At 38.1% G+C, this 17,809-nt stretch overlaps 1 protein-coding gene across 1 annotated transcript in view; it reads right to left on the reverse strand.

The window, feature by feature from the left end:
- The window catches only part of LOC145490410 (uncharacterized), a 27,314-nt gene extending 9,532 nt beyond the window's left edge, over positions 1–17,782 (reverse strand). The window contains exons 1-19 of the mRNA XM_081469538.1: positions 17,731–17,782; positions 16,821–16,835; positions 15,543–15,610; positions 15,195–15,431; positions 14,438–14,585; positions 13,487–13,554; positions 12,251–12,490; positions 11,096–11,243; positions 10,632–10,699; positions 9,176–9,397; positions 7,894–8,041; positions 7,521–7,588; positions 6,931–7,173; positions 6,194–6,341; positions 5,625–5,692; positions 3,753–3,989; positions 2,825–2,972; positions 2,065–2,132; positions 544–774 (exon numbers count right to left, since the gene is read on the reverse strand). Of these exons, the coding sequence (XP_081325664.1) occupies positions 544–774; positions 2,065–2,132; positions 2,825–2,972; positions 3,753–3,989; positions 5,625–5,692; positions 6,194–6,341; positions 6,931–7,173; positions 7,521–7,588; positions 7,894–8,041; positions 9,176–9,397; positions 10,632–10,699; positions 11,096–11,243; positions 12,251–12,490; positions 13,487–13,554; positions 14,438–14,585; positions 15,195–15,431; positions 15,543–15,610; positions 16,821–16,835; positions 17,731–17,782 (2,625 nt within the window). The remainder of the gene's footprint in view (positions 1–543; positions 775–2,064; positions 2,133–2,824; positions 2,973–3,752; positions 3,990–5,624; positions 5,693–6,193; positions 6,342–6,930; positions 7,174–7,520; positions 7,589–7,893; positions 8,042–9,175; positions 9,398–10,631; positions 10,700–11,095; positions 11,244–12,250; positions 12,491–13,486; positions 13,555–14,437; positions 14,586–15,194; positions 15,432–15,542; positions 15,611–16,820; positions 16,836–17,730) is intronic.
- Positions 17,783–17,809: the final 27 nt, after the last annotated feature.

The raw sequence follows: 17,809 nt of genomic DNA on the forward strand, positions 1-17,809 counted from the left end.
ATGCGCTGCATTTAACTAGGTTCTTTCGGTAACAAAGAAAAAGCTGAGAATTGCTGGGTTCTTTGCATCGCTACCTTTTCTAACATATCTTTGTAATAAAAGACTAAAGCCATCAATACACTGCGTTCAATTATAGAGAAAAATAGCACAGTTAAGGCGAGTATTGAGTAAATTGATCGCTCTATTGACGGCATGTTTGTTTTTTGCAATACTAGTGCGCGCGCTGAATTGCATAAGCAAAAGCGCGCGCCAAAACTGTGTTCGGCCACCTTAACTGTTGAAATTTCCGCATAATACAGTGTGTTTTCCGCATAAGCCACGCATTTTTTCGCATATTTTCCCCGAAAATTTCCGCATAGTTTGTTTTGTTTTTTTTGTTTTTTTATTTAGACATTTTTGAAAAATTGTTAAGATTAGATAATTCTTTGAAAATCTACGAGAATATATTTGGGTGATAAATTTCTTATGATTAGAAATTCATGGAAAATGCAGAATATATTTTGAACAGCATGCTTTGGGACGGAAAAGGGATTCATTACTTACCTGATTCTGAGCTATAAAGTGTTCACTGTCCGTGCTGTAAGACACCCTGTATTTGGTGACCCACTGCGGATAATCCTGCCGGCCCTGTATGCCTACTTTGATTACTTCCTTAATTTTACCAAGATCCACTTGAATCCACTGTCCTTTATCGCTTGTCTTGGCAATCCATGCACCTGATTCCCCTGCCATATGGTAGATCCTGGCATTGCTCGGCCCATGGTTGGAACTCCACTATAGTTTTAACACAAGACAGAGTAATTAGATAAGGGAACTGGAACTTAATCCCGGTGTTCGAGGAAATTCTTGTTTTTCGTAAAGTAATGTTATTAGCAACGCATGACTTCAATACGATTCATTCAGCGCTAAACGTACAGGCGTGGTGACCAATTAGATAGGACGAACGATCTATTTTTCAATGCAGTTAACCGTTAGCCCGTAACTATGGGTCAAAAATTTAGCCGTTATACGGATCGAAACCCACCAATGACTGATGACAAACTTTACACGAGTTTTTAAGCCAATACCATTATGGCTAAACTGACCAATCACGTTTAACGGACCAGACTTATAACACCATCGACTGACAAACACTATTCACTTGACTCTGAAGATGACTTCCGCTCAGGTTGTCAAAACGTCAGTCACCAACAACAGTTCTTTTCAGAACTACCCTCACCCGGACGATCACACTATACGAACTACTGATACTCCTGGACCCAAACCATTTACTATGTTTAACTGTTAGTCGTAAAAATGTTAACCGTAAAAAAAATTTAGTTACGAAAGTGAAAGTCTCAAGATCTCTTGTCAAGATTGTTTGGTAATACAGAGAAACTGGAAGACTAGTAGTAATTATGTTAATCTAAAATTCTTATAATAATACTATTTATTCTGTCCCTCAGTTAATATTTAAACTTGTCCAGACAACAAAAATTCTTTCTATTCCGGAATGGTTCTGAGACCTAAAATATGTTTTACAGTAATCAAAATAAATTTCTAACTTTTTTAAAGGGTAAAAATTAATTTTTAACTCTTTTAAAAAATGGTAATTAATTTTGTTGCCCTAAGTGATGTGTTTTTATACAAACTTAACCTTGCTCTACGGACGCTGGTTTTCATGTGCGCTGTTTAAGTTATGCGCAAATTGAACCAGATGAAGCCTTCTACGGGTTAATGCGTTGTCATTAGTTTGAATTGAAATCCTTGATATAAGACATTTGACTATCTGAATAAGCGTTAGTCTTTTCTTCAGTTTAAGCTTAGGTTACAGTTAACAAGTTACCAATAGTTCCGCGTAATGTCCGTGACGTTTACTCTAACCCCTTGCCCTATCTTGTAGGGACACCCGGTTTCCTTTTGGCATCCGTATTAACTGGGTTCCACTGAAGCATCTCGGTGCTTTTTATAATGTACACCGATTTTAATTTAATTAATGTAGCACAAGTGTCATACGACACTTAATTCAACGAGCCATTGAATAAACAGCTCTCACCCACGATAGCAAGCTTCTGTTTTACTCACCATCGAGGAAGCTGTTATTGCGGAGTCTGGTATATGATTGTTTTCCATTCCCAATGGCGACGAGCAATCTAAAAAAGAATAAACATTGTTCGAGGTTAGTTTAGTTACTTAGTTAGTCATTCAGTCAGTCAGTCAGTCAGATAGTCAGTCAGTCAGACAGTCAGTCAGTTAGCTAGTGACTCAGTCAGTCAGTCTGTTAGCGAGTCAGTCAGACATTCAGTTAGCTAGTGACTCAGTCAGTCAGTCTGTTAGCGAGTCAGTCAGTCAGTCAGTCATTTAGCTAGTCAGTCAGTCAGACAATCAGACAGTCAGACAGTCAGACAGTCAGACAGTCAGACAGTCAGACAGTCAGACAGTCAGAGTCAGAGTCAGACAGTCAGTCAGTTAGTTAGCTAGTCAGCCAGTCAGTCGGTCAGTCAGTTAGTTCGTTAGCTGGTTGGTTGGTTGGTTGGTAGATCAACTTCTTTCAAAGAAGTCCTAAACTGAGTAAAAGGCGTGCTGGGTATATCGTACATCGTATAAACAAGCAATAATTGGAAACTTTCTTTAAAAAAACAGCATCAAAAAAGATGAAGTCACTGGCACGAGATAGAAAAGTTTCTATCCTCAACTTTGATCGAGTTATAACTGGTAAAATGTAATGTTGAATTGTCAACAATTTGTTCTAGCAACAAGAAAGGGGATAGTCGAACTGTGTTACTCCTTTTGAGGAAACATGCGTTATTAATATCTGTTACATCTTATAAATAGGCCTTCCTACCTGACTGAATTTCACAGCCATACAGTTCAGTTCTCATAGAAATGTAACCATACCACGTCTCTGGATAAATACGAATGAAACGAGCTTCAATGGGTTGAATGAGCGTATTAACAATCACACTGTTCCTCTCTGAGTTAGCGTCATACACCTGCGAATGAACCTTGATCAATCATTATATTATTATAAAAAACTGAATCATTGGATAATGCAATTCAAGGGTTTTCATTGGCTTATCCACCATGGTATACGAGCAATTATTAAAAACTGGATCATTGGATAATGAAATTCAAGAGTTTTCATTGGCTTAGCCACCATGGTATACGAGCAATTATTAAAAACTGAATCATTGGATAGTGCAATTCACAGGTTTTCATTGGCTTAGACATCATGGTATATGAGCAATTATTAACAATCGGATTATTGGACAATGCAGTTCGAGAGTTTTCATTGGCTCCACCATCATGGATTATGAGCCATTATATCACGCTCTATGAATATGGTAAGCGAACGTGTGAATTTTAGGGGCTTTTTTACTTTTACTTTATTTCAGTTTTCTATATTATTCTGGGGGCGTTTTTAAAAAAACAATTATCCCACTCGCGCTTGTTGGAAATGAGAAGATTATAGCCATCTCGGCGCTACGAGCATCGTTGGCTATCTACCATCAATATCCAATGTGCGCTCGTGAAATAATTGTCAATTATATCACTGTGACATTAAAGCCAGACTAGTTTGCTCTTGTCTTCTTCAAATCTTTGAACTTTGATCAGTAACCTCTAAGGTTTCTTTATTAAACACAGGAATAAAAAAATCGCACAAAGCTAAGAAAATGCAGGCAAAATATAGATCTCTTAGTATTACGTTTGCTGTAATTAGAGGCAAATTCCCTTCCTAACGGACATGTGTAGAGTTTTCAGTTACTACTTACCTTGTTTTGAAACACAAAATGGCCGCCGTATTTGCTGTAAGCCACTTTATAGCTTTTCACCCACTGATCATAGTCGTATCGGCCCTGAGTCGCTACCATGGTAACTCTGGTCGTCTTACCAAGATCCACTTCTAACCACTGACCCTTGTTACTAATTTTAGCAACCCAGGCCCCAGCTCTCCCTAAAGTGACCTGGTAAAGTCTCGCATTACTAGCTCCACTGTGTACTGCGTCCCACTTTAAAAAAACGGGTTAATTAACATGTTACGAAGGAGTCCATCAGAAGTTCGATTAACAAGTGGACAAAAACTTTGTACCAAGAATATTTGCATCATACTGTAAACTTCTTTGCGACTGTTTTAAATGTCTTCTCAAAAGAACAACACCAAATGTCGAAAACAAATTTTGAAGCTCGTTTGAAACATTTGAAAGTACAGGTGAGATGAAACTGACGATGAGATTTTATCTGCGTTTGCACAATTTCTCTGAACTTTGAAATTTATTTTCTCGAGTTCCTATAGTGTTATTTCAGGCAATTAGCTTTAAGAAAATGCAAAAAGGATCTTAATATACTTAACATTATTCTGGAACAAGATTTTTTCCCACTAAAAACTGAAATTACTTCTCGGAAAGGTTCTTTTTTTTTTAACGATAAAAAATCGCCGCGCTTCGACCTCCCCGAGGTCATTTTCAAGTACCAGTAAAAATATATGAAATTAGCATAAATATGTTTCTAACAGTAAAAATACTTTAAAATGTCACGAACGGTGGAATGCAAAAAAAACATGTAAGATGAGTGCTAAAAAATAGTTACGAAAAAATACATACGAAGTTTACGACCTGTGCGATGCACCTGCTTCAAAACCCAACATCTTTAAATTCCAATTCGACCAGGATAGACGACCTCCGCGAGAACCTGCAACGGCTGATTTGACTTCCTCTCTAAATATCGTATTTTATTGTAATTTATATTATGATTTTTTTTTTTTTTTAAAACCTAAACCAGAGTGATTGCCTGATTACTTTCGACACTCAAATGAAAAGTGCTCTATTTACGGAGCGCTATTCGTCCACTTTTTCAGAACTGAAATTTGAATTTGGAAAGTGTTGGTTTTCAGGGGGAGAAAAATCGGAGACACCGGGGGGAAAAAATCCCTGGAGCAATGACAAACGCGACCCCCTCATGATCCCTTATGACACCCGGGTCCAGGGACACCAGGGCCAACGCGAGATAAAACGTGACAAGTGTCCATTATTGCGGCACTAAAATTTTGCGGGAGTTTATTTTTGCGAATCTATGATTTTTTCCGTATTTTGCGGGATCTGTGTTTTGCGATTGTAAAAGACTGGTCTTTCTTGCTTGGTTTTAATTTTCGGTTTTCGGAAAGCCGCATTTAATTGAAATTAAAACATTTTCGCGCTTTTTTAATTAAACTACATGCAACTGACAAGTGAAACAACCTGTAGAGATGTAAAACACAGTAATCCAGTAACCAGTGACACTCTATCATAATTACATCGTGTTTTTATGTGACTGATGGTAGCAACAAGATTTTACTTGTGATGCTCGTACGTATGTGTAATTTTGCCGGTGGAGAAAATTTTTGCGGAGAAAATGTTTGCGGGACTTTTTTGCGGGAACTTTATTTTGGGGATTGGGAAAAAAACGCAAAAATCGCTCAAATTAGAACCCGCAAATATTTAGTTCCACACGGTATATGGTATAACTGATTCTGAAGGATCCCCTCGGAATCTCATCGTCTAGAGATATGATGAGGTTGATCAAAAGCACTGACTGTAAGGTAACATCTGATGTTAAATTGTGTATACCCCCTCTTCTTAAAATAAACACGAATATTAGTTTTTTCTTACCTCAGAAGAGGCAGTTAGCGCTGAGTCAGGTAATTTCTTACTAGTCAATCCAAGTGATGATGCACATACTAAAAACAACGAATCGAATCAGTAAAATATGAATGTTGCTGTTAAAGACAAGTACATTAATGTAAATAGGGATAGAGTTGCTTAGGCAATACTGAAAAAGTTGTTCCGGTATTTTTCTTTTTCTTTTAATCAAACACATTCTCTATTACGCTATTTTAAGACAAATGAACAACAATTTCTACACCTTCCGAGTCTGGTTGCATTGAATAACTGTGTTTTAACAAATTTGAAAATGGTGTGTCTTAGGCTGGTCAAACACACTAAAAAGCAAAGCTTAACAAACAAACAGAGCGACCAACCGATCAACCTATATTCAGCAATATTTGAGAAAGACTTGTTTTTCAGACTTGAGCAGTCGTTGCATAAATCAAAAAGGATTATAATAGAATATATTTTGGCGTATTTTCTCCCTGACTGAAGACATCTGGTTATTTTTTAGTTCTTAATTGATAAAACACGTATATGCCAGAAACGTGCAACAACAACAAAGCATTTCTCACCTGCATCAACATGACACCCATACAGTTCCAACCGCATTGAAATGTGCCCGTACCATTCCTCTATGTTGAGACGGACAAAACGAGCCTCGACGGGTTGGACAAGAGTATTGACGACAACACTGTGCTGGTCACTGTTGGCTTGGTAAACCTTAAATTAACAAAACATATGAGTCGACATGGTCAATGATTTGAACAAAATAAAAGACATTCTTAACTAAAACCGCAGTGGCACAAATAGAAAAAGCTGAGAATTTCTTTGAAAAAATTGATTCCTTATGGCAATATGAGCAGCTGCTAACAGGTGCGCGGCGCTTTCCTATAGCACCTCGTCTCCATAACTATAAGCGTGCGTGTTTCTGCTATTCCTATAATAAGAGTGAGCATCGTAGAAAAATCGTTACTTTTTAGTTTCCTGTGCAGTTGTGGAAATTGAAATTTATGACGCCGCGAGTACCGTGATGGTAGTGTTTGGCGTAAGCTTTCAAAGCAAAGAGAGAAGATAACGTAACTATCAAGGGCGTTACGGCGTGTTAGAACAAAAAATGGAAACTGTGCTTAGTATAGATTATTAAATAACGACCAAAGTTCATATGATTATGAAAACTCTGTTTCCAATTATTACGTAATCATAAGCAGCATATCATTATTAGGATCAGTGACACGAGGAAATAAATCTGCCATTAAAACATGCACTCGATTTTACAAGCAGAACGCCATAACATCTTATCATGACTCACATGATCTTGCGACTTGAACTCCTTTCCCAGGGTACTATAAGACACTCTGTATTTTGTCACCCACTGTACATAACCAGACAGCGCCTGGCCCTGGCTGGCAACCTGCGTCACTCTTTTGACTTCACCAAAATCAACCTGAATCCATTGTGATTTGTCGTTCGTCTTTGAAGACCAGGTGCCCACATTTCCACCGCTTGGCATATTGTATAGTCTTCCTTCCGAGGGTCTATTGTTTGCAGTCCACTAAAGAAACAAAAAAGAGAAAATGTCCCTGTAATTGTCATAATTGTCACTTTGGTAATAGCTAGACATTTTCGTTGCCGTAACATTCTGTTCAAATTATTTTAAGAAAATAGGTCTTTGAATATAGCAATCTTAGTGTGGACTTTCATAGATGTCCTTTGTCAAGAAGTATTTCCTACTCAGTCGGCAACTGAAATGTTAATAAATAATTTAAGTTTATATTTCTGTCTCTTTGTCTGTCTGTCGCCCGTAGTTTCTAGTCGGAGAAACAGAGTGGTGTAATTTTTGGCTGGTTATCCTCGTCTTATGGTGTTAGCCAAGACATTTCAATCTCGGGCAGGCCTTACCTCAGACGACGCGGTGATTGCATAGTCGGGAAGTAGTCTATTTTCCATTCCCATAGGGTACGCGCATTCTAGTAACGAGGAAGTTAAGCATAAATTACACGTATATGTCACCATCAAGAATCAAATACCAGACCACTAAACGAGTTTTAATATAATCAGCCACAGGTTCAAGTTAGATATTATTATTAAACTATTTTAAATACTTACGATGCTGACGCACATAAACTGGCGTATTGTAATTAAAAACTTAGATTAAGTGGAGAAATAAGCTTTGGAGTATTTCTGTTCGTCTCTCAGAGACACTTTCCCGTTCAAGTCGATTGTTTAAATCATTTAGGTCTTAAACAAAAATAATTGCATACGCAGAAGATACCTGTCATCAAAGCACAACCATAAAGTTCCATCCTCATCGAGATGTGACCGTACCATTGTTGAGGGTGAAGACGGATAAAGCGCGCCTCTATAGGCGATTCTAAAGTATTAACTACGACGGTATTTTGATCACTGTTAGCTTGGTACACCTATAAACAGTAACAGAACAACAAAATCCATTACTTTACCCTTCTTCTTACAAACTGATTAAAGTTTAAAACTTCTATGGTTGAAGCATACACTGCTGAGTCGAAGAAAAAGAATTATATGAGCTTAATACTTTTTTCTTGTTAATTTTGGGATAAGGAGGCGGGGTGACCTGGTGGTTAATGCTGTCGTCTCAGGATCGAGCGGTCTGGGTTCGAGCCCTAGCAAGGGCCATTGCGTTGTGTTCTTGGGCAAGACACTTTACTCTCACAGGCCCCTCTCAACCCAGGTGGAGGGACAATGAGGTAATGCCGGGAGTTAACCCTGCGACGGACTAGCTGCCCATTCAGCTGGTGAATGGAAATACTCTTAATCACTTCATGCTACAGAAACCATACTTGGCTTATATCTCCATTTTTTTAAAAAAATTCCTTTTTAAGAAACACTCCGTGAAAGCGCTAATCTATATATAATCTACCGTTTCCACTATTATTATCGCACTTGAGATGCAGTTGCATCAAAACCTGTCTTAAATACACTGATAGAATGAAGTCAAACTATTAAACTTTTGATGCTCCACAAGTAAGATTGTTACGTTTTGCAAAACGTAACAATCTTACTTTTTAAATTATCGCCCACTTACCTATCTCGTCATTTTAGCCCAAAAGGAAAAACTCAAATACTTGTGTTAAGGCACGCGAACAAAAGACACAGTAGTCAAAAGCTACTCCCTAAAGCACGTGTGTACGCGAAGAGGTCACTTAATAGACTTATTCTCTTTTTCTTAATTCAATTATACATTTATCGTCAATACTAACCTTATTTACATCACTAACAATACCTACAACAGTATGGTTTTTGTTCGCCCGTTGGTGGTCTCGGTATTAGACTGGAACTAGCTTGCAACTGAGGCTAATGCGTGGAGTCTTTTTAAATGCAAATTTCATTTAACCCTTTTTAATGATATCCCCCCACCCACCCCCCACCCCCTTCGCGCATGAGCCACCACTGCAAGCTAGTTCCACTCTAATACGGAGAATACGATTATAGTCTATTAAACAGGGCTTCACTGCATTTTTCTCCCTCATTTGGTTGCAAAATTTCTACGCCAGGCAACGATTTTATCATGTACCTACCTTGTTCTGAAAATTGAAATGCACTCCGTCTGTACTGTAGGACACCTTGTATTGTGTCACCCACTGAGCCCAGTTCTGCCTACCCTGTGTAGCGATCTTGGTCACTTTGACCATTACACGAAGATCCACCTGAATCCATTGGGATTTGTCGGCCGCCTTTGAAGACCAGCTACTCCCTAGACGCTGCAATCTTGCATATGAGGCGCGATGATTATCATTCCACTGAAGAATTATAAATCAAAAGAACCCGTTCAGTGACCCCCCTTAATCATTCATACTTTGCCTATTGATTGTTTATATTATAGGAACTTAAATTTTGAAATAAAAATGAGGGGTCCCCATGTTCGTTTAGGAGCAACAGCACCTTGTTTATACCCATATAAATCCTTACAATAGCACAATGACTGTAGTCACGATTGCTTTTTGCTCTACACTGAGAATTGGTCCATATTTATTTTACACGGAGAAATTTATTACTCAATTCAAAACAACAGAAAGAAATGATAGGTTACCATACTCGTTTGCGAGAAAATGACGATTTACCTCTATGGCGAGGTCCGGCTGTAAAGAGAAAGCCGCCATTTTTTAATGCGCGCGCGCTTATCACGAGTGAAATTATGCGCAGTAGGAATGCGCAATGCAATACTGGAGCATAACCTTAAGGGTTTACACTACGCGTGATACTTGAAAATTTTCTCAAATTGCACGGGACTTCATGCGAGTGTAATTTGAAAGAATTTTCAAATATCACGAGTAGATGTAAATCTGAATTGCTCGAGCTTTAATACGATGACTCGCATATTATATGACTGAGAAAATTGCGAACCCGCGCCCGTTAATTTGCACTGCGATGCATTAAGAATTAACGATAAATTGGCCTGCCCTCAGCCAATCACAATCACCTCACAATTGTCCGTCTAGTATTAACCCTCGAGTTTAGCTTGTTTTTAAGATGAAAACGATTTTATCTGTTAATTTCAGTAGTACTTAATTTTTGGGTAGTACATGGCATTTAAATCCAAGAAGTGAAATAAAATGTGTCCTTTCCCAAAATCTTCTAATCGACCTTTTAGGGTGCTAAGGAATCATTGTAATAATGATGATGATATTGAAAATGACGATGATAATGACGATGACGACGATGACGACGATGATGACGATGACGATGATGATGATGATGATGATAATGACGATGATGATGATGACGTTGACGATGATGACGACGATGATCATGATGATGATCACGACGATGACGATGATGATGATGACGACGACGATGATGGTGCTGATGATGATGATGATAATCATTATCATCATCACCATCATCATTCTTCTCATCGTCTTCGTCGTCAGCAACATCACCACCATACATACATACATACATACATACATACATGCATGCATATACTTTATTTATGCTTGAAATTGTTGAAAGCATTGTTCAAACACCACTTACCTCAGATGAAGCCGTAATAGCGTAGTCGGGAATATACCAGTTCTCTATTCCCAGAGGTACTGCACACTCTAAAAACAACGTAACGAGCATTTGCCGTAAGAAGCACCATATCGGAGTTGTGACACCCCGTATTTTAAGGTATTTAATTTATTCATTCTCTCAATAACCTGCGTTGAATAGAGCGGTTTTCAATTGAGGGACACACACAATCCAGTGAAGCAATCAAAACTCCAAACAAATACATGTAGCTGACACTAAGCTCAAGAACAAGTTTGTGAGCGAGCCACAATTGGTTTTAGTTTTACTGCTGACTGGACGACAAAGTTGCGCGAGTATTTTAAGCCATTCGTGGAGCGTAATATGGCCAAACCAAAGCAAATGAAAGTTACTGTATTTTCGACATTCAAGTGAAAACCGCCTTCGTCTGCGAAACATAGCGTAAAACAAAAACACGTTGAGATTACCTGATGGTAATCGGCAACCATAGAGTTCCATCCTCATGGCTATGTGACCGTGCCATTCCACTGGGTTGATCCGAATTACCCGAGCCTCGATTGGCGTCTCTAAATCGTTGATAACAATGCCGTTTCGGTCGCTGTTTCCGTTGTATACCTGAGAAAATCAACGTATAATTATCTGGAAACTAGAACTGAACAAAAGCATTTATCCTCTTAGTGTAACTATCGAATTTTTCAGTCCCTAAAACCGTGTTAGAACAGTGATACAAAAGGTTTCAGTTTACGAAGTTACGGTACTTGGAGACGCAATTAGATGCTAGATGTGATATAACAAACACGAGAAACCGTGAAAATAAAAATATATATTTTGAAAGCGTTTGGAAATGTGAGTGATTGATTTATGTTATCAATCAAAACTTAAACTAATGAGAAAACGGAGAAATGCATATACTTGATGAATTATTTCTGCATTTGAGAAATGTCTATTTCTGTCAAACTCTCGGAAACTTCATTTGAGCATGCACAATAACATACTCCTTCCGTTTTACCACAGAATTTCAACAATTCTTGAGGCTTAATTAACTTCTCTCTGTTTTTTATTCTTCCAGGTTCTTTTATGGTTTTGTTGGACATTTAAGGGCCTCAGAAAACGTTTGGAAAGTTTTCGCCAGAACGCCGAATAGAATAAACACGCGTGATGATGCAAGCTAAGAATTCGTCTTCATTATTTAATTTGTAACAGTTTTTTTATATAATGTGTTTATTATCATAGTCAATGGAGGGAAATGGTTAGGGAGGCCAGTAAACATCAAAGAAGCAAACAAACAGGCTAAGATTTATGTTGGGAGGTCCTTGACCCTACACATTTTTTGTTTTAAGCTCGTTGACTGTGTATGAATTACATAATCGTGATGCTTCTATTCAGGGGTTAGTTGTATGAGCATACATAACCACCTTTTGTACTTTGCTAGGTTTTGTGCAGGGTCAACCCCGAAAATAGCCAAAAAAAAAACATACAACAAAGAACTTTGCCAGCTTTTTTAATAATTTCCCTCTGCTAACTATGGTTTAATCAAATCGGTAAATTGTCATGATGAAAAAAATGGCAGTTAATCGGTCAAAATACATATGCGTTTTAATTTGTAATTTCATTAGACTCACCTTACTTTGAGTGATAAAATGAACACCATCGAGGCTGTAAGACACTTTGAACTTGGTAACCCACTGGTCGTAGTAGTCATATCTGCCCTGAATTCCTATTTTTGTTATCCTGGTGACTTCCAAAAAGGCTACTTGAATCCACTGGGAGGCATCATTTATTTTAGCACACCAAGCTCCGATTGTACCACCACCGCTGGGTCTGTTGAGCCTGGCGTTGGTAGGTCCGTGGTTACTGTCCCACTTGAATCAACAATCATCGATTGCTCAATCAATCAATCAATCGGTCACTATTGCACAGTATTTCTTACGATAACGTTATAGGCTACATAAATAAGGCTTGGCAGCTTGGTAAGGTCTAGCAAGATTTTCGCCGAATTTCACGGGTCTCGTACTCTCGTGGTTTAATTAGTTATGCGCGTGTCCCAGTCTCGATTTTTTTCACAAACCTGTCTCGGGATCTCGATGTTTTGCAAGGCTAAGATAAACTCGAATGACTCATTTGCTTTTATTTTTAAATTGACTTCTGAACGTCTTAGAGTCTGTCTCGCCATCTCGAAAAAGTCTCGCATTTACCATTCACCAACCGTTAAAGATAAATATCTTCCCTTTAAAAAATGGGTTCGCTGTCTACTTTGTAAGAGATTTCTACAAGTTTTACAGGAAAACAAGAAATACATTCCCACTAGTTGCGTTAAACATGGTTAAGGTAACCAGTCTCAAGGACTTGCCACAAGTCGACCGCGTGAGTTTCAGAGTAGAAAAGCTAAGGCAAAGGACTTTTCTGAAAGTCTACTAGTCTCACACAAAGAATGTTATCATCAAGGGAGCAGGGATGGCGCAGTGGTGAGAGCGCTCGCCTCCCACCAATGTGGCTCGGGTTCGATTCCTGCCCGGTGTCACATGTGGGTTGAGTTTGTTGTTGGTTCCCGCCTTGCTCTGAGGGTTTTTATCTGGGTTCTCCGGTTTTCTTCCCTCCTGAAAAATTAACACTCCAAATTCCAATTCGACCAGGATATGATAGAGGACTATCCGAAGGCTGATGTGCCTTCCTCTCTAAATATTGTCATTTATATTTTAGTGTATATTATCTGAGAAACTAATACAGCCCCTTCAGAGTGCAAGAAGAACGGTCCCTCGAGAAATTGTGTTTTACCTTGATGAGAAAAAGCGATAGAATATTACTGTGACCCAAGTTGAGAAAGAAAAATTGAAAATACTTCTAACAGACTCTTTTACCTCTGAAGACGCGGTAATAGCTGAGTTAGGAATCCAGTAGTTTTCCAAACCCAAAGGTTTTGCGCATTCTGAAGAGGGAATACAAATTATAACTGGTTAATAAATCAAGTTAAAATTAAACGTGTGTTTTTAAGAAAGCTTAATTTCTAATCAATCGCATCGTATTGCACTAGGAACACGAGATTGACAACTAAATTTACAAAGTAAATTTGCCCTAGGATCCAGTTACGGTAGTGGATGCAAAAATAACTGTCTTAGAATCTTAATTCTCAGCAGCAAACTTGCATAGCTCTAACGTTACGGTATGGGCATTCCTACCGCATGGGTCGGACCCAGTACCTAGCCACTGAAGCAATGCATTTGGACCATAGATGGAATATGTAACTTCAGAGAGGTAATGTAATATCACGTCAAGTTATTCATGTGTTGTGTGGTATTGTATTGCATTGCATTAAAATTGCGTTGCGTTGCGTTACATTGCATTGTGTTGTGTTTTGTTGTGTTGTGTTGCGTTGCATTGCATTGCATTGCATTGTATTGTATTGTTATGTTATGTAATGTAATACAATGTAGTGTACTGTATTGTAGCGTATTGTAACGAAATGCAAGAAGAGTAAGTATCTAGTACCGTACTGTAAATAGAATTAGTAGAATAAATGTAAGTATATAAATGTAAGTATATTTCTGAAAGTAATATAGGTATTGTTTCTAAACGTAGAGTATTGTAGAAAAGGAAGCAAATTAAAGAATGTAAGTAACTATCTGTTTTGCAAATACAAAATAAAATTAGAAAATAATAATACAAAACTTCAGAGAGGTACTGAGGTATTCTCTCGTATGGGATGGTTGTCGAGGTGTCGAGGGTGTCAATTCCTGTAATAGGAGTACTCATTCCACGTAGAGGAGAGGTCGGGTTCCACAGTGTGTATCATAAATTATTCTCCGCTTTACCTGGTTTCAAGCTGCACCCATAAAGTTCCATTCTCATTGAAATGTGTCCATACCATGCATATGGATGAAGACGGATAAATCGAGCTTCAATTGGTTCCATTAAGGTGTTTAAAACAACATTGTTTTGGTCGTTATTTCCTTGGTAGATCTACACAAAAAAGCAACGAAGATGCTTAATGCACCTGGAAGTCATTGAGGTTGTTGTTATTTATGTACTGTCGTAGATTTTAAAATATCATTTGTCAGTAAAGGGGCACTGAAAGGACAATTAAAGGGAACTCCATAGATAAGGAATTAAATCAAGAAAATTTCAAAGTTTTCAAAAACAAATTCTAAACAAAGCAGCTGAAATCATATATTTAGATTTGATCTTTTACCTTCTTCTCTATTTAACTTTATTCCAGTTGTATTTAAATTAAAATAAATGATTTTTATTTATCTTTGCTGTTCCATACAATGCCGCCCACTTTACAGTAGCTTTGACCCCTAATAAGTTGTTTGACTTTTCTATCAAATTTTTTTATTTGTTTTTTCCCTGTATCCATGTTTTTTTCGCCGTTCTCAATGCTTTAAACATATAGACCTTTCCTCTTTCAATTTTTTGGTTGAGCCAACCATTGCTAAATGCTACTTTGGAAGTTATTCGGGGTGGAATTTTACCAGCTAAGGTATTCCTATATTGCAATATTTTTTTGATAATCGGTAGTTTTTCTCATCTTCTCTTGATAAATGTGTCTGTTTTAGTTCACCCACAAACCTTTTCTTGGGGCTCGAAGTGCTTGCCATCCAGACTGTAAGATAATTTGAATGCTGTGACCCATTGTGCAACGTCCTGCCTTCCCTGAATTGCCACCTTAGTCACTCGAGTCAGCTCACGAAGATTGACCTGAATCCATTGTCCTAAGTCATTTGTCTTGGCGGACCAAGCCCTTGCCTTGCCCCAGCCAACTGGAATATTAAGCCTTGCATAGCTGGGTCCGTAGTCTGCAGCCCACTAAAAACACATATTTGTTTTTACTGAGCGACAAATGAAATGAAATTTTAAAAAAGCAAAGGCGTGTATAAGGCACTGAGTGTGCATTGTGGAGCGTTCCTGTTTACTTACCTCAGAGGAGGCGGTCATGTCAGAATTTGGTATGTATTTGCTCTGAATGCCAAGGGGCCAGTCGCAGTCTAAAAGAGAAGGCGATTTAGTTTAACCTTAAGTCTTTGATAGTGATATCAAGACTCCGGAAGATCCTGCCACTATTGCTCTCGATTCTACTTGTTCACATACTTATAAAGAACGAGAAATGTGCATGAATGAATTATTCAAGTGGCAGGTATTCTGCAGTTAACCTAAGACACTTACAAACGTCATATCGAACTCAGGGAACTCGAAGTGATCTTGAAAACGATACTGAGACGCCGGTTAGCTTAAGGAATGACGACAGCGACGCCAAGAATTACTTCAAGTGAAAAATGACTTAATATTTTACTTTTGAATTTCGCAGATTTGTATATCTGTTCAGAACGCCTATCGATCTCAGGACTTGCTCAAGCCTAATATGTAATGCCAGCGTTGAATTCAAATGAAAATATGAAAACTTTGCCGGCGTCTTTCACATTCTCTAAAATGCGCAGAAATTGTTAATTTCAGTTTGTTGTTTCGCAGAGAACGGCTAATAAAGGTACAAAGATTTATAACGCACGTGCAAAGCCGTTCAGTGTTCTGCTCATTAAGCCCTTTGTTTCGGTGGCGTTCTCGTTGCCGTTGCCGTCATGGTTTGCTTAAGGTCCCTATATTGCCTAAAACGACGCAGAACGTAAGATGCAAATGGAAAAGATATAGGAAAAACTTGAACCAAAAGACAAAGCGAAATTGTGCTAAAATCTCCAACAGAATGCCAATTACATATATGTAAGAAAAACGAAAAGAATGAGACAACAAGGGAATAGCATGCGTGAAAACATTACAAAGAATACGACAACCACAGCCGATACAATCCGCATCACAAAGATCACATTTTCACTAAAGCAAACTTTGCCTCTTGAAGCTTCAGACGCTCGTTTTTTTCAGAACTTACGTACGCTGGTTGTCACTCCGAATCGATTTTCTTCTCAAAATCTTTTAGTTATTTTCGAACAGCGTGAGCATATTCACTCGTCTTATTGGTGAGACTATTGGGGTTGTTTGGTTTACCTTTAGGTCACTCTTGCCGGATTTTGATCGTGAAGGATCGCTAAATTCAGGAATGTGGCGATGGTACAGTTGATGAAGCTTTTTGGTTGCTTAAGTAGCATATTGGAGACTTAAACCTAAGCCCAATTTATGTTAATGATCACAAAAAATTGAGCTGAATCACGAGGGAATAGGATATTCAGATACGTTTCTTGTACATACCTTTCTCGGCATATCCTGAAAAAATAAACCGGATAATCTCAGTGTCAGCAATTGAAAGAGATGTTCACCTTTATAATAATAAAATAAATAAGTAGAGACACTAATGCGACCTAATTCTAACACTGAGTACAATGGTTAATCTGAGCCCTGCAGGAACCGAAACCGTGTCAAGATCTTCTCCAGTCGGCGTAAAATGCATACTTGTTCTTTGATCGAGGTTCCTATTTGCCTTCTACGTTGGTCAATTAAGGTACTGGGTGATAATGTCTACCTCACAAACTGAAATGTATCAGCATACCTTGTGTGAAGGTTAAAGAAAAATTTCGCGGTATTTACTTTAACTAATTTTTCAAAAACAGCTCCGTGTAAGTTTAAAGCATCTCAATACTATATAAGAAGTTGCCTGTTACGTTTGTGGTTTGCTGCGTTCTCAGAAATAATCAGCAGGCCTTCAATTCTTACCTTGGAGTTTAGGCATTATTTTGTGTTTACTATCATGAAAAAGCCCGTTTATATGAGAAAAATGCATGAAAATCAAAGAATTCAAGACAGCGCACATACAATTTACTAAAAGCCACTGAAAAGTTCTAGCATCCATCGATAAATCAGCTTTTTAGCGTTGCAAGACATTCTGCTATATTTTTTGCAGTACTTGAGAAGAAATAAGATCAGACGCGAGTCGTTCTAACACTGAATGTTAACGCCTTTTATTTCTGTCTTCTCTTAAAAGTATCCATTAGAATCTTCGCGAGATCGATAACACTAGCAAGAACGGAAAAGTGAAAAACAGGCTGTTTTCAATCCGGTAGGAACTGTTCTGTTTTCATTTAATTCATAAATCTATACGACAGAAAAAAACGGTAGCAGAAACCGACTCCAATTGAAAGCAAACCTATGTCTTCTTACTTACCTATAGTTGATGTAAGTTGAAGCAGCAAAATAATGCCCAGCTTAGTGTCCATCGTAGCACTGAGAGCAAACTGATGTGC

Source organism: Orbicella franksi, chromosome 6, assembly GCF_964199315.1.
Source record: "Orbicella franksi chromosome 6, jaOrbFran1.1, whole genome shotgun sequence".
Classification (NCBI taxonomy): Eukaryota; Metazoa; Cnidaria; class Anthozoa; order Scleractinia; family Merulinidae; genus Orbicella; species Orbicella franksi.